Source organism: Pituophis catenifer, unplaced genomic scaffold, assembly GCF_029215685.1.
Source record: "Pituophis catenifer annectens isolate HBS135680 unplaced genomic scaffold, rPitCat1.0.hap2 SCAF_2, whole genome shotgun sequence".
NCBI classification, from domain to species: Eukaryota; Metazoa; Chordata; class Lepidosauria; order Squamata; family Colubridae; genus Pituophis; species Pituophis catenifer.
The window spans coordinates 198,887,569-198,904,772 of NW_027256882.1; the positions used below are offsets into that span (position 1 = coordinate 198,887,569).

Below are 17,204 nucleotides of genomic sequence, written 5' to 3' on the forward strand. Positions count from 1 at the left end.
CGCATGTGTGTGAGTGTATTCATTCTAAGGAACTTTTAATCACTCTTATGGCCAGAAAATTCTGCATAAAACAGTTCAGCACACGTACTAATGCACCTTCTTTATCATTCTCCAAGGGCTGAACATGGTAAATGAATTTTATAAATACTGCTAAAAGGTTTTGAATTTTACTGATTATTATGATAAATAGCTTTCACCATGAGACAGAAAATTGAAATCTAAACCAAAAAAAAAAAAAATCATCCTACTAATGGGGGTCTATAGAATGTCAGATAATTAAAGTAATAAATCAAGAAAAGGATAGTTCTTCATAACATTTTCTGCACCATTAGTCAGTAAGTAGTTTTGAATGTGTTTTTTTTCCTTCTATCAACCAAGCCTTCCATAATTCTTTGTGCAGTTGCAATTTTCAGTGAAGAGGTAGCAAAACTTTGAAAACTTTATTTCGCTCTCTCTCTCTCTCTCTCTCTCTCTCTTTTTACCTAATTCAGATGCATACCATCAAACACTAGTCATTGAAAAGTAATAGACTTTATAGGGTTTTTTTGGCCGAGTCCCTGACACAGAAATAGAACTCCTTAAAATAAACTCAGCTAATTTGAAGTTACTTACATAATATATTCAAGCCGATATGCTCTTGCTGAACCAAAGACGAGGAATCAACATACTTCAACTGAACTAATTTTTAAAAGCAGATTACCATAGATACCTTGATTTTATTGCCTTTACAAAAACATTCCCTCTGTAAAACGTTTTGAGAGAAATGAATTTCAGTAAATTTTATTTGGATTAAAAACAAGTTTATTAAATTGCACGTATTTGTTTTAAATATGAACAGTTTTAAAACAGAATAAAGGGAAATGCATTCCAGAATAATCTCACTGATTTCACTTGAGACGGAATGGATTTAATTCCAGTTATTTCATCTCAAGATACGGATGGGTCCATAGAGAAGAAATCTTCAATCTATTAATTTGTAATTGTCCCTCTCACTTCAGTTCAATTTTAGGATCTTTAGCGAATATCATATGTTGCACTATTGCAGTGATAGCCCATTCATGCCCTTCAAGTTGCACCTGATCCCGTTGGCTATGTGTGTTCCCTTGAGTTTGGGGGCTGGAATGAATAGTGCCCAACAGGAGAGGGTATGAATGTGTGCCAAATTGCCTGTTATTGACTTTATTAGACATATTGTTTTTTGTTTGGATGTTTCTGTCAGCTGCCTAAAGTCACATTGTTCAGGTTGAATAGTCATGCAAATTATTTAAATAAGAAATATTTAAAAATTAAATGTGTATTTCCCCACTCCATGGCTTCAGCAGAAAGAACTCTAATCCACCTGATGTGTCCTTTCTACCTCCTTTGCTGCATCTCTAAGGCTTCTCTAGAAGGGAAGCTACTGAATGATGTAGATGGTGTTTTTTTGTGAATATACTGAGAGGGGAATGGAGCAGGCAGAGAAATTACTTATCCAAGGTTCCTGATTTTGAATCATGTTTGACTTCTGAATTTGTGAAGTCTAATTACATAGAATACATATAACTTCTTAAATAAATTAAATTGGATCTTTATTAGCCATAAAACCAACAATGGATGGCACTGATATGCACTCTGCATACTTAATTCCAATTTCAGTGTGTATTTTGCTCCAAGAGTTCCAACGAAATCAAATTAACTCAGTACTGAAGCAGGCGAGTTGTATCATTTGGCAGGCTGAGTTGTCTACTCCAGCAGGGAAGATTTTGGATGATATTGAAGGACAAAAGAATGTTAGTTATTTATGTGTTTTGCTTTTGTTAGAAATGCCATTTGCAGACCAAGAGATTCTGTTATACACAAGACCCGAAGCATGATTTTCTTTTATTCTAAACATAAAATGCAAATGTAGCAACAATTGTTACTACAACCCTCTTTTTCTTTAGACTGCAAGTGTCCTAGAACATCTATATTGAAAATTAAATTTAAATCAGTGGTGGGTTGCTACCGGTTTGCCCCAGATCAGGAGAACTGGTAGCGGTGGTGGGAGGCTTCGCCCACCCAACTAGACGCTTCTGCGCATGCGCAAAAGTGTCGCATGCGCCCAAATGTGAACCGGTAGTGATGAGTTTTGAAACCTGCCCCTGGTTTAAATCCCTTGTTGGGGCCACACAATAACAAGGAATTTAAACCAGGGGCGGGTTTCAAAACTGCATTCCTTTTCAGACTAATTTATTGCGAGCAAATGGCCTTGTATATGCTATCCTGGAAAAGAATGAAATGACAACTATCAATTTTTTGTGAGCTAGAGGAAAGCATGAGTTAAAAGTCAGATGAAAATCCATAACTTGGATTCATAATTTGACTTAGCCATAACCTCATGATCTGCTTTTAGGCAACGATTTCCCACCTTAACATGGGGATATTAACACTATTATAAGTTAGAAGGTGGTTGTATGATATGATAAATATGATGCATAGGAAGTATTTTGAACCTTTACAAACTAACTACTACATCATAAATGGTCCAAAATACTAAACCTAAGTTTTTCACCATCTGTTCTGAGGCCTTCTTTCCCTATCTCATATCGTCCAGAAGCAAAATTCCAGAATTTTTAGCCACTGATAAAATGAATTATTTTTGCGGTGCCCACATTTATTTCATTTTTTTGTCATAGTATCTAGAGCTGATAGCTGAGACTAGACTGGAAACTGATATTCTAGTGACTGCATATAATCTCTTTCCCTCTGCCACTTCGTCTTCCCTTCTCAAAGAGATGATTGTAAGATGTTGACACATGCTTATTTTTCCATGTCGGTTTGCCCATTGATTCATTTGTTTCTAATTACAGCCTCCACAGGGTCTGTGACGCAGGTGTCTTCAGTAAGCACAGACTCAGCTGGCTCCTCCTACTCGATTAGTGGAATTCTGGGAATTACTTCTCCCAGTGCTGAAAGCAACAAACGCAAAAGAGAAGAAGGTAAAAAAAATCACATTCTTATAGTCTAGTCTTTATTGCTCTATTTGATATTTGATATTTGATATTTAATTCCAAGTACAAAAGTCTTCACAAGGTAGAGAAATGACATTTTGGGGGTGAGTTAATTTTAATGGATTTTCTTAAAAAACAAACAAAGAAGAAACTGTGTGTGTAGACAAAATAATTCATTGGAAAATTATGAATCAACGTATCCAGAAAGCAAAATGATTGAACAAGAATAAATCTTTTGAATTATTATTTTACTGTATCCACTTTGAGAATATTATTTTATTCTATTCTGACATCCATGACTGCTACAATTTCAAACAAGAGTAGGGTGGAAGAAAGATGAGATTCTAATACCGCCCCAAAATTACAATGTTGGGGGCCTTGGACTTTTCAAATAGCAATATTAATTTATGTCAATACTTCATGAAATGACAACATGGTTAAACACCTGTTTTATAACTGTGTTAATATGAGAACTGGGCAGTACCTCAAATTCTTCTTGCATTATCAGTTTAATTGGGAGAGGGGTTCATGTAAGCATTGTACTGTTCATTTTTTTTTATTTTCCAAAATTCAGAGTAATACAAAAAATATAATATATAAAAGTAGTAGAGTGAGTAGAAACTAGACAATGAAATTTCTTTGTGTGTGTGTGTGTGGATTTGATTGAATTAGTTATGTGAATCGTTCAACACAGTTAATCAGTGTTGTCTTCATTCAGCATGTCCTGCCTGAAGCCACCTTTAAAAGACTTTTCCAGACTATGCCTGTTACACACCAAATTCTCATTAAGTCTTTTATAAAACTAGATCAGTGTGCACTGGGATGTAATCTTTAATGAGATTAATTTGTAGTTTGATCAACTGAACTTTGATTAAATTGTGTGTGAACCAATTTTAAAGAAGAAGAACCAATTTTAATCAATGATTCTCTGCATAGAAAGACTATTCTCCATTTTAAAACCATTTTAACTATTATGCCAAAACAACCAGGAGTTTTAAAATTATGAACAATTAGCTTTCTTTGAAACAATCAGTAGCAGCTTTTATTTATTTAAAATTATTTAGATTTCCTTCAATTATTTAAAATATTCACATGCTTTTAGCCACGCTCAGTATTATTTAACTTACAATGTTTAATTGACCAGTGAACAAACTGTTGACTCATGTATTAATTCTAATATGAGGCTCTTAGTAAGTTTCAAATATGACGCTCTTAGTAAATTTAAAAAAAATCAGAAGCTTTTATTATGATCATAGAGCAGAAAACCTTTGATGTCAATCACAGTACATTAATATGTGTGAATGAGTGAAATAAAATATTCTTATTATAACAATATAAGTAAAAGAAGGGTCCCTCCAATTGGCTTTTCTAGTAATCCAGTCAATTCCTATAGATGTGAAAGCACTGATATTTATCTATGGTACTAGCCCTTTAGTGAGAAGAAGAGCAGAGTGGTTGCAATATAAATGTATTTAGATTTTCTTAATGGAGTTCCACCTTCTGCACTAGAAGTACTTCAGGTGAAAATCTATTCACAACTGCATCTTCATCCATTAATGACCACAGTGAGGTTTAGCACAAATAAGAATTAAATGCTACTGGCAGTAATTATTATTCTAAGGACTTTCAGTCTAAGTAGGTAATCAGTCATCAAGAATTGACCAATCCTAGTCCCTGTGTGAATATGTTCTTAGCGCAAATACTATTGAATGTTACTTTATGTCAGTGCAATTCCTTTGAATTCTATACTCAGAATTAGATCAGAACATTAATGCTTAGCGTTTCTATAACACCGCACTCCATAAAAATAAACTTTGCAGAGTGTTATTTCATATACTATACCAGTATTCTTTGGAGGTATTAGACTGGACCACTTAGAATTCCTGGGCAGCATTCTGGAACTTCTGAAGACAGAAAACAAATAGCAACTATCTCCTGAATGCCACTGAGTAAATTCATACCTTGAATTGGAACCATAACTTTTTTGATTCATAGCTTAACATTCTCATTACACTCTAGTATCATCAGTACATAATTTTACTTAATTAGAAAAAATATGCGAATTTTTCAACTTAGTTCAGTTTGTTTACTCCAGCTATAGCACAGGAGTAACAGATATAGCAGTATTTCCCCTGTCAGCTAAGTATAGTTTATAGTATAGACCAGGGGTGGCAAACTTGATTTCATTGAGGGCCGCATCAGGTTTGACCTTGGGGGGGTGGAGGGGGCTTGACCAGGGTGGGTGTGGCCAGCTTGACATCACTCCTGTTGGGGTGGCCTGGGGTGGCCCGAGCATTCTGCCAGTGAAAAAAGGCTCCCGAACTCCATTTTCGGTGGCCACCACCTCCTGCAACCCTCTGCCAGTGAAATCGATCAAATCTTTGTTACTCTATACTTCCTACAGACCATTCTAAAAACTCTGAGGATAACATAAAGAGCTTGCAGGCACACTTTCCTCATTTCTACAAATCTGAATTGCTTCCTCTATTGCTTTATCTAATGTTATAATTTTGGTTTCAGTTTAATATTTTGTATAAATCAGGTTATTAACATAATACATTGTATGATTCCAGCCAATTTAATTTTCCAAGGTACAGTGATTTTCAAATATGGTTAATTGTAATATTGAAAACAAATTCCTTGGAAGGGAAAATCTCATTGAAATATTAAACAAGTTGGACTAGATAAACTTTAGTAGGCTTTGCTAAACAGAAAAAAAGCAGTGAAGTCTCCCTTTATTAAGTCTACAATATCTGGGCTGCAAAAATCCATATGATCAATAGCTGGCAGCAAAGAATTACTTTCCTTTGCTATCATCTAGTGATCATATGAAGTTTTGCAGCCCAGATATAGCAGTCCTAAACTTTATTTCCCCCCAAAACTATTTGTCTAGAGACTAGAGCAGGGGTCTCCAACTTTGGCAACTTTAAGACTTGTGGACTTCAACTTCCAGAGTTCCTCAGCCAGAAGTTGCCAAGTCTTAAAGTTGCCAAGTCTTAAAGTTGCCAAAGTTGGAGACCCCTGGACGAGAGAGTTATAGGACTTGAACGACCATGGTGGCAAGTAGAATAGTGCTGCTAGAGGGGTTCTTGGGAATATCTTTCTGAGCCCTGAACAAAGCACTTCTCCTCCCCATCTACTACTCAGTTCTGGGGGTTTCCTCTGCTAAAGAATAAAAGGGAGAAGTAATTCTTTGTTCCCAACCTGTGGAGTCAAAGAATGAAACGATCATTATTTTTTAAAGCACTGCTTTCTTTTTTATAGAGTTGCAACATTGTTTTTCCCCCCTCCTTTCTCTTGAAAACACTTTTCACAACTCTTAGAGGCTCTTTTAGAGCTTCTCCCCAAACCCTTTGCACTCTGGGAAATATTAGACAGGATTATTTGTAGCTTTATTCTACAAGGTAAGAAGTTTCTGTAAGAAGTTTGAAAGGAATCTCATCCCATCCCATCCCATCACTCTCTTATCCTGTATGTCTACCAGATTTTTTAAAGAGTTTCTTTTTGTAGAGCTTCAGGAAACTATCCATGGTTAACTCGGCACTAGCACTGAGCTTTCACTAAAAAGCTGGAATATTTTAAGGTCACTTCCTCATTTCTGGCAGGGAGCCTCTGCTGATCTCAGCTTCATCTGTAAATAGAATAGCAGGTTTGGACCAACTTGCAATAAACTCCAGACAGACAGAAATAGCCAGTCTGTTCTCTATATAAATCCTATACTGAAGAACAAAGGATATATAATCATGATGATGACATAATAATAGCAGTGCAATTGACTTTATTCTAGCTTAGTAACTAGAATGAATACAAGTATTGGAGACCAATGAAAAATATGGCAACAACAGCATGGTTTTATTGGGGACAGAGGACATGCAAATGTAGACTTTGGTCAATGAGAAATGTTTCAATGGGAGACAGAATTTTGATTCCATCTTTGTTGATACAGAGAAAAAGTATTATCAAATTAATATTACCTGAATTATGGGATATGGAATTGAAAGCTGTTTGCAGAATGAGATGAAAGTATATGATAGAAGTAAAACATGTGTGAGAATTAATGGGATGCTTAAGAAATGGTTCAGGATTGATTAGAAAGTAAGACAAAGATCTGTAATGCTCCCTTGGTTGTTCAACATATTTATGAATAAATGTATAAGGAATGCTTATAATGAATTTTTGATGTGCTGGTTGGGAATGTGAATGCATATGTACTTTTCTATGCAGATGATGTTGAAACCTAAATGGTTTTCAACAGCTATTAGATACAATGTAAAATATAGAAGGGAAGATGGATTTGAAAATTAAAGAATCAAAGACCAAGGTAAATATATTTGACAAGGAAAATGAAGCGGACAAATAAAAGTTATATATACCTGGTAAAAAACTAGACCAAGTAGGTGAATTTGCATACCTTAATATAATGTTTTTAAAGATAGGGAAATGATTGGAGAAAGATGGGCATGTAGAAGAATAGTTGGTAATATATAATCTCTTCCAAGTGATGAATATTTGTCAAAAAAAGCAAAAATGACTGTGTAAAAGCATGTTTTGGCTCACTTTGCTCTGTGAAAGTGAGAGTTGTATATGAGAGGAGAAACAGAAAAGTTGAATGTACAGTAGTACCTCGGTACTGATTGTTAATTGGTTCCGGAAGGCGCAATGAATACCAAAAACAATTAGTACAAAACAAAATTTTCCCATAAGGAATAATGTAGTGAATCACAAGGCAGACAACACTGACAAGTTCTAGCTTGTGCATTGAGTACCAAACAAACAACGAATATCAGGACAAAATTTTTGCATTGCTAATAAAATTTGCATTGAATGCATTGAGTACCAATTTTGATGAGTTTCAAAGCAGCTGAGTACCACTGTAGTGAAAATGGATTATTTATGTGGCAAAACATGAAGAAACAGGGATGAGTTGATGAGAACTAAATATGGATTGAATAAAAAATGAGAGAGCAGAACAAAATAAGTATTTGAAGTTCACATGGTCATATAGAGATAAGATTGAGGAATGACTGAAAATAAGTATACGAAGGAAGAACTAAGTTGAGAAGTAGGGGAAGACTGAAAAATGTCCAGTCCAGTGGAGTTGATCAGATCCTTAGAAAGAAAGAAGAGAGTGGAAGAAGAAGAAGATGAAAAGTCAATATATGATGTGGTAAACTATTGCTATGGTGGAACCAAGGAAAAACAGGAAGATATAGAGATCTATAAGGTATGATATCAGTGTAAACTAGATTAGGTATAACTTTTTTTATTTTTCTTATCTCAAGCTTTAATTTCTTTATTATTATTATTTGCTACTCTGCACTTTGCCTTGTGTTGCTTATCTTGAAAGGACCAGCAAGATGGCTCTATTTGTATGTTTGCACCAGGGGTGAAATGTTCCTGGTTTGGACCGGTTTGACTGAACCGGTAGTGATGGCGGTGCGAGGGTCTGCTCACCTACCCAGTCGTCATTACTTCCTGGTTTTAACCAGGAAGTAACCTGTTTTTTTACCCTCTGCACATGTGCAGAAGGGTTTGTGCATGCGCAAAGTGTCCGTGTGTGCATGTGATTTGCGCGTGCACTTCTGAACCAGATGGGAAGGTAAGTAGATTTCACCCCTGGTCTGCACACTTCTTAGTTTGTACATATAATTGCAGCTGTTAAACTTCGTTGTGGTTTGCAACTGAATATTTTTTAAAAGATTATATGTAACTCTGTATTTCATAATGCTCAAAAGTTTAAGATTTCTAATTGTTTTTAAAACTTTAAGGCTGCCCAAATTATAATAATAAAATGTTCAGGTTCAAATAATGCTGTTTTTAGGAGCAGAGCTGCATAAGGATCATAGGACAATTAGAAAATAAAAAAATTCTTCACTTTTAAAAACAAATTTAGAGGCTTCTCTGCCATAGGCATAGGATTCTTTTTGACACAATTAACTTATTTACATTTTACTAATTTTCCACAACATGTATTCCCCCCTCTTGTTTATTATGCATGTTGGAAAAACAAAAAGAAATGCAAAAGCATTTTATTCTACATTTCAAGTGAGCTTTGTTGTCACGGGGAAAGCATGAGCAATTTACTGCATGGAAAAAATATTTTGAAACTAATTGTAATTGTAGTTGTAAGGCATTTTTTTGCAATTTAAGATTTAAATTTATTTCTATTTTTGAAAAGTAAATTGTTTTCAAACAATTCACACTGGAAAGTTGAAATTACTCAATGTTGTTATTATTTTATATTTCAAGGACCTATTTAAATTAACAATATTGAAACTAAAACAAAAAAACAAAAAACACCCCAAATAAGGACTCACTCAAATGGAGCTCCATATGGAAGTGGTTTCTATTTGATTTTTTTATAAGACATTTTTGGATTTTTTATAAGAATTCCCAGTAATTATAATACTAACCTTGCTTTGATTTTGAACATACGCCAAATATAACCGATTTGCAACTTGAAATGTGTTGGTTTTGCCCCTGTCCATAAAAGTAAACAAATAGCATCTTTGCATAGTATGTGGAGTCTGGGACATACTTTCCTTCTAGACTGATGGAAAAATGTAGAATTAATTGTTGTAATCTGTTCTTTGCTTCTTCTTTTTGAAAAATGCAATCAAACATATTAATGTAGTGACCATAATTGAAGTTTAAATATTTTCCAGAAATAGACAAGTTTATCCTAGAGATGAATGAATTTCATGGATTACTGAATTACTGGAAGGAAGGCACCAATTCAAGTTGTATTTTCGTGGCACCATTGGACAATCTCGAGGTCCAGGTTAGGAACAGAGCATCATGGAGAAAATCTGCCAGTGTGATTGGCACTCACTTGAGGGCACATAATCAGTCAATCAATCAGAAGAACCATTTCAGTGTTGCTTGGAAATCCAATGTATCAGATTAAATGCCCAATAATCCAGCATTCTTCTTCTAACAGTAGATCTCTAGATCCATTCATAAACAAAGCAGATAGGTAATAGCCTCTTCCTGTGTTTAGTCAGATTGACTAAGAGGAATAAGTGTTGTGGAAAAACAGTTATAGATCAGAAGAAGCAGGGATGAAATCCAGCAGGTTCTAAAAGGTTCTGGAGAACCGGTAGCAGAAATTTTGAGTAGTTCGGAGAACCGGCAAATACCATCTCTGGCTGCCCCAGAGTGGGGTGGGAATGGAGATTTTGCAATATCCTTCCCCCAGGAGTGGGGTGGGAATGGGGATTTTGCAGTAACCTTCCCCTGGAGTGGGGTGGGAATGAAGATTTTGCAGTATCCTTCCCCTGCTACACCCACCAAGTCACGCCCATCAAGCCACACTCACAGAACTGGTAGTAAAAAATTTGGATTCCACCACTAAGAAGAAGGTATAGCAGGAAAATAGGAACCAGTAAACAAATGAAATTACTTGGCAGTGTCTAAGTACTGAAGCCTAATTTTAAATTTCATTCATGTATTTATGCTAAATGGATGAGTAGATGCATGTGTACACACTCACACATACGCTCTCTGATTCAGTGAGTGTAGTCTATGAATGCAGAAAAGCTAATTGTTGAAGGTAAAAGTAAATCACCAAGATAATTTATTTCTGAAGTACAGATTTTATTCCCATTACCTGTTTCCGCATGGTAAACCAAACCCAAACATGGAAAATATATGAAACCATAAACTAATCAGATCAGTTGTATTTTCACCATATATAGTCCATATGGGATGAGTTATTTTTTTTATTCGTTTTTTTATTCTGATTTTTGTGTGAATGCTGTCCTAATAGGTAGATGGTGCCTTCTGCCAACTAATGTGCTTCGGTAGTTCAGGATAGATCATTTTGTACCAATGTGTTATGCATTGCTAACTAGGTATCATTTCATATACAGGGATATTTTTGCTTAATGTGTGAATCCTGCACTTCTGATGGGAAGGATTGGGAAAAGGTGATTGTTGAATGCAATCTCTAATAAAAAAATCCAAAGTTCACGGTATGCATTTAGCTATTTATATACTTGAACAATATGCACAGTATAGATAATACTTTGGAAGCTGTAGAATTTTGGCTGCTAATGCAATATAGTCTTTTTATGCCTCTATGCAAGAGATAGTACATAGTACTAGTAGATAGTTTATATCTATATAAACCCCTTAAATACCTCTATGAGAGTAGATAGTACATATCCCCCTCCTCTTGAAAGTCCAAGGCAGATTTTATATTATTTTATATCATATCCAATTTTAGCATTGGATATAAATTTTCATTTCTTATCAGGTACTGCTGCTGCGCCCTCTTGTGGCAGGGATGCATTTAGCCCTGGAAACCAGTCAAAGGATTCCTCTTCTTTCTTTAAAGATGTCAGGAATTGAATGCTAACCTGCTCTGTATCCAAACTGATTGAACTTTAATATAGGTGTCGCTGAGAGGAGAATATTTTTGGACTGGCACAGATTTGTGAGCTGCATTGTCTGATACTCTTTAAAAGTAAACAGTAAACCACTTCATATACTGTACAGGTAATGATCTAAATGGATTTCGAATGGGAGTGTTTCTTTAGTAAAGTAAGGAAATCGGTTTAGGATGGATTTTTAGAAACACATTTTTAATAAACAACATGTTAGCTCAGAATTTGTATGGTTTTCTAAGCCATACACAATTTTGTGGATCTTGCTTGGTTAGAAATTTCTATTGGGAGAAAGAAAACAAAGTGTCTGAGATTTTTGATGGTGAAAAGGCATGAACTTTATTGACTAAGATAGGAAGCATTTTTAGTTTTTATAAGCAAAAAGTTGTATTTTTCATATGTGGAGGAGTAAACAGTCATCAAGTCCCTTCTGCAGTTTTGCATGTGGCTCCTATTCACTTCTTCCTCTTGATTGAAATGAAAGCAGCTTCAAAAAAGGCCTTACCAAGTGCAGTATTTCTGAGAATGCAAGACTTCTAGTATTTTTGCATCAAGAACACTTATTTGAAATTTCCAGTAGTGAAAAATTTTGTAATTACTGTCTTCTATAGAGACTGAAACCCAGTTAGAGGTACAAGGACTCTTTGGGTTCACATATTCTATCACTATAATTAGCTCCAACACAATGACATTACACAATAGTTCTACATAATATTCTTTGTTCCTTGTTCTCAGCATCTTAAGGCTGGCAGAAGTGAAGGCTGTAGTATATTGTCTCAAACTCTTTCGGAGGTGTTGTGTAGCAGACATGACAGTGATGAAGTGCCTTTATGTTGAAATCATCTGGTCCTTAGTTCAGCCCCTCTGCTGTCCTTGAGACATGATATAATGTGCATGATATAACCTTTATTGAGGTCAATGACCAAGACTAAACACATTTCCATGCCAAAGTTACATAGATCAAGAAACAGGTAAAGAAATTTCTCAGCAAATTACACAGAATCAAGAAAGTGGATTAAAAAGAATAAAACTACTACCACACACACACACACACACACACACACACACACACACACACACACACACACACAAAGTGAGAGAGACACACAGACACAGATTTAAGATACTCAAAAAAGCTTAAATGACAAAACTACTTAAATAAATGAATATCATCCTATACTGCTAAATGATAAGTTACTGGGATAGTCAAATGTAGATTTAGCAACTGCTAAAATGGTAAAGAAGGTCGAGAAATAATCTTAGATAAATGTGATAAAAGGTAATGATAGCATAAAAATGGTTATGGTATGGTCCAAAAAAATCTTGAGTAGAAAGTTGGGTTATTTGGTTATTTCTGTATATGTTCCTTGAATGAAGTGCAATACCAAATTCACAACATTTTGCTATGCTTCTTGAGGTTATTATGGATTTCACAGCTAAAACATGCTGGAGTAGTTAAGCATAGGAGAGCATGCATGCTTTGTGAGGAGACACGACATAAGTAAAAAAAATCAAATATTGGTGACATTAACTCTAAAAACAGTTTTGTAGCAATATAAATGTTTAATATATTTTGTCTTTGCAAATGTTGAGGTCTTTTTAATTATCTAGAATTATGAATAAAATAGATTTAAATAATGTATTGCGCTAACGCAAAAATGAGTTTGGAAAAGGGCATTTCACTTTAATAATAAAAAGAACACATTTGTAAACTTTCAAAAGGTAGGATTATGCATATTTTTTCATCACAATAAAACATGTACCTGAAAGCTGCAGTTTGTAAAATATTCCTGCCTGCAGGGAATCGTGCTAGAAGCCTATCCATATTACTTTAAATGCAATGTCTTGTGCTTTTTCTATGCTTTTTCACATGCTTTATACTCCCTTTTTACATCTCTTTTTACATGCTTTATACAGAGAGCAGATTTGCAGAGGATTTGAGTTTCTTAGCTGTGAGTTTACTTCATATTTAAATGAAGAATTCTCAGACAGAATATACTTCTATAGTGGAGTAAATGCCAGATGCAATAGGTGTATGGTTAAAATATATAATGGATATATTCTTAGTACCATATTTTAACCTCTTCTGTACAAATAGAAACTGCTTCTGTTTTAATACTCTATTTTATTGAACTCTGCATATAATTTGCAACCTTTTTCAACCTTTTAAGCTTATCTCTGACTTCTGGATTTAATCTATCATGTAGTCTTCCCTAACCCAATACTGAGAACCCATTTGCTGTAGTAGTTAAGACATCAGACTAGAAATTGAGAGACTGTGAGTTCTAGTCCAGCCTTGGCATGAAGCTAGCTGGATGACCTTGGCCCAGTCATTTTCCCTCATCCCTAAGAAGAAAGCAGTGTCAAACCACTTTTGAAAAACACAACTGAACTGAAGGAAAAAGAACAACCCCGACACTATGATCTATTTTTTAAGTGAGAAGAATCTTTCATTCTAATCTTTCTTAATCCTGTTCTCTAGATGTATTTAACCTGTGTTCCTAGAATTTCCTGGCAGAGGCCAGCAGTCCGTCCTGCTGATTGGAAATTAGGCTACAGTAATTGTAATCTACTACATTTGAAGAGTATCAGGTTGTAAAGGGGCTAATTTATTCAGCACTGACATCTATGTTCTCCTTTAAAAGAAAATAATGCATGGAACTATGCTTGGAAGAAAGCAACAATGATTCCTGATTTTTTTTTTTTTTAACAACTTAGCTTTGGGAGAGGAAAATACTGAGAATGATGCTTCAGGTTAATAACTGGAAAGCTTTGAGGGGCATCCCCTGTACTCAGATCTTGATTAGAAATGAAACAACGGTGCCAAATACATTATAATTCTATCTGCCTTAAGAACTGCATTCTTGTTCAGATGTTGCACATCTTTCAAATGAACCACAAATACATCTTTAATAGCTAAATGTGTGCTCCTTAGCTCTACAATGTCCTCTGAAAGGGATTTTGTATGTTGCTGAAATATTGACGGGACATTGAATTATTATGGCTACACATCTAATGTAGATGAAGTTGAAAATATATCAGATAACCCATATCCCTACAGATGAAGTCACTGCTATATATTTTTTAAAACTGGCATGTATATTCATATGTCTCAAGCTGCCTGCCTGAAAAAAAAATCTGTTTTAGTCTATAGGAGTATTAGCAGAGGCATCTTCTAGGGCAGTGATGGTTAACCTTTTTGGTGCTGAGTGCCCAAAGCACACGCGTGCCCGCGCGAATGCACACATGTGTGTCAGAACCCCCAAAATGCAATGTGAGCGCCCCGCGCATGTGCCCCATCCCCGCATGCGTGTATGTCCCCTGTGCATGCAAGGGGACCCCCATGCATGCGCCCCCGCACATGTGTCCCACCCCCGCATCCCGTTCTGGCTTCCAGATTGGTGCAGGAGGCTTTCCAGGCCCAAAATGGGGCACGGGGGGGAGGGCACGCAAGGTTCCAGGTTGGTGCAGAAGGCTTTCCAGGCCCAAAACGGGAGGGCGTGCCCTGTTTTGGGCCTGGAAAGCCTCCTGCACCAACCTGCACCCCCCACATATGCCCCCCACATGTATGTGGGGGGAGAGACCCCCCACATACCTTTGGGCAGAGACCCAAAGACCAGCTGGCCAGCAGAAGGCGGTGAAACTGGGCTGGGGCAACAGCTGGAGTGCCCACAGAGAGGGCTCTGCGTGCCACAGGTTCGCCATCACGGTTCTAGGGTGACTGATATTACCTTTATTATTTGTCATTGCAATGATCCCACATTCAAACAACAAAATCAAACAACAAAAAAATCTCATATTTGCTTTGTATCAGGGGTGTCAAACTCACATAATGACGGTGGTGTCACGTGACATATCACAACTTTTTTTCCCCTTCTCTAAACCGGGCATGGGAGTGGCCAGCATGGGATGCATCCTGTCCGCAGTCCGCGAGTTTGACACCCCTGCTTTATATGGATGATCTGAAGCTTTATGGAAAACCAGAAATCGAAATTCAGTCATTGACAAACACTGTAAGAATTTCTAGCATAGGTACAGTGATGGAATTTGGCCTAGAGAAATGTGCTACAGTAGCAATAAAGTATAACAAATAGTAATGGAATTGAAATGCAGAATGGTCAAACCATCAGGAGCCATCAAGATGAAGCTTATTAGTATCTGGACATTTTACAGCTGGATAATATCAAGCATGGACAAGTTGAAAATATGATTAATAAAGAATATATTCAGAGTGAGAAAACTGCTAAGGAAAAAAATTGAACAGTACAAACAACATCAAAGCCATCAAAATCTAGGCCTTACCTGTGATATGGCACACTGCTGGAATGATTAACTGGACACAGTCTGAACTGGACAGTTTGGACCAATAAACAACAAAAACAAAAAACCCTTATGACTATTCACTATGTATTATATCCCCATTCTGATACTGATAGATTATACATGCCCCACAGAAATGGAGGCAGAAGTTTACTTCAGTCAAGCAGACCGTCAAAGAAGAAAAGCATGCATTGAGTAAATGTGTAAAAGACAGTAAAGAATAAGCATTGTAAGTTAAAATGTGGAATTTACTAAGTGCATAGAAAACAAAAATTAAATATTGAAATAATGTAATGAAAGCACAAATGGAATGTAAAGAAAAGTCTTTCATGGTCAAGTTCTACAAAAGATTGAGGCAGAAGTGGATAAAGATAAAACCTTATCCAGTTGTAAAGTGGTTTACAACTGGAACATTAAAAGAAAAAAAATGACATCTGGAGTTTGGTGGCTCAAAAGCAAAATAGTCAAACTAGGTCAGAATTGAAAAATCATCAAATGATTTAAAATTCAGATTGACTACAGAAGCAGAAAAAACCCCCAGTAATAATAATAGTAACAATAATCATTACTGATTATAAGTAATGACATAACACAATCTCCAAAATGATTAATGCAACATGTGTAAAAGTTATCATGTACCAGTAATGAAAAATTGGTGGGAATATACAGTTGAAATACTAGTCAAAACTGAACAGGGTTAAAATATTGAAGGATTTACAAATGCAGACTGATAATGTCTTGGCTCATAAAACATAAAATAGACAAAGTAATAGAAAATGAAGAAGCCAAAGTACTCTTGAACTTCAGAATTCAACCAGAGAAGCACCTGAGACATAACATCCCAGACTTAACAATTGTTGATAAGAAAGACAAAAAAGTCTGGATAATGGATTTGGCAGTACCTGGAGACAGTAGAATAGAAGAGAAAGAATAGGAGATGATCACAAAATACAAAGACCTGCGAATAGAAATAGAATGATTGTGGCAAAAGAAAGCAAAGATAATACCAATATTAATAGATGCTTTGGGTGAAATCCCAAAATAACTGGAACATTACTTGAACAGCATTGGCATTGACAAAATCATCATCCATCAATTGCAAAAGGCAGCTTTACTTATAACACTTTATATCTTGCAATTATACCTTTAACGCTATTAGATCTCAACAACTGCCTATCCCAGGTCCTTGGGAAGGACTTGATAGCTGGATAAAAATGCCAAATCAAGTCTGAATATCTGACTAATGGTGCAACAGACCATAATAATAAAACAGAAGTGAGTAGAAATTCATTCCTATCAATTAGGAAGTAGAATAGTACTATGTTTTGATCTCTTGGACAAGTTCTATTCATTCTACTTTTCTTTATATACCTGCCCTTTTCAGAAAAAGGATGATGCTTTATTTGGATCCAATGGATTGGAATTAAAATGAGAAGCATGCTGTTTATTATGTATCCTGTATTATCCTCATTTAATGACTTTTATTGTTTTATCAATATATAAAATACAAAGAAAAATAAAAATAGGA

At 35.7% G+C, this 17,204-nt stretch overlaps 1 protein-coding gene across 1 annotated transcript in view; it reads left to right on the forward strand.

The window, feature by feature from the left end:
- PAX5 (paired box 5) overlaps positions 1 to 17,204 on the forward strand; it is a 239,722-nt gene that overhangs the window by 22,355 nt on the left and 200,163 nt on the right. The window contains exon 5 of the mRNA XM_070935434.1: positions 2,829 to 2,957. Coding sequence (XP_070791535.1) covers positions 2,829 to 2,957 — 129 coding nt within the window. The remainder of the gene's footprint in view (positions 1 to 2,828; positions 2,958 to 17,204) is intronic.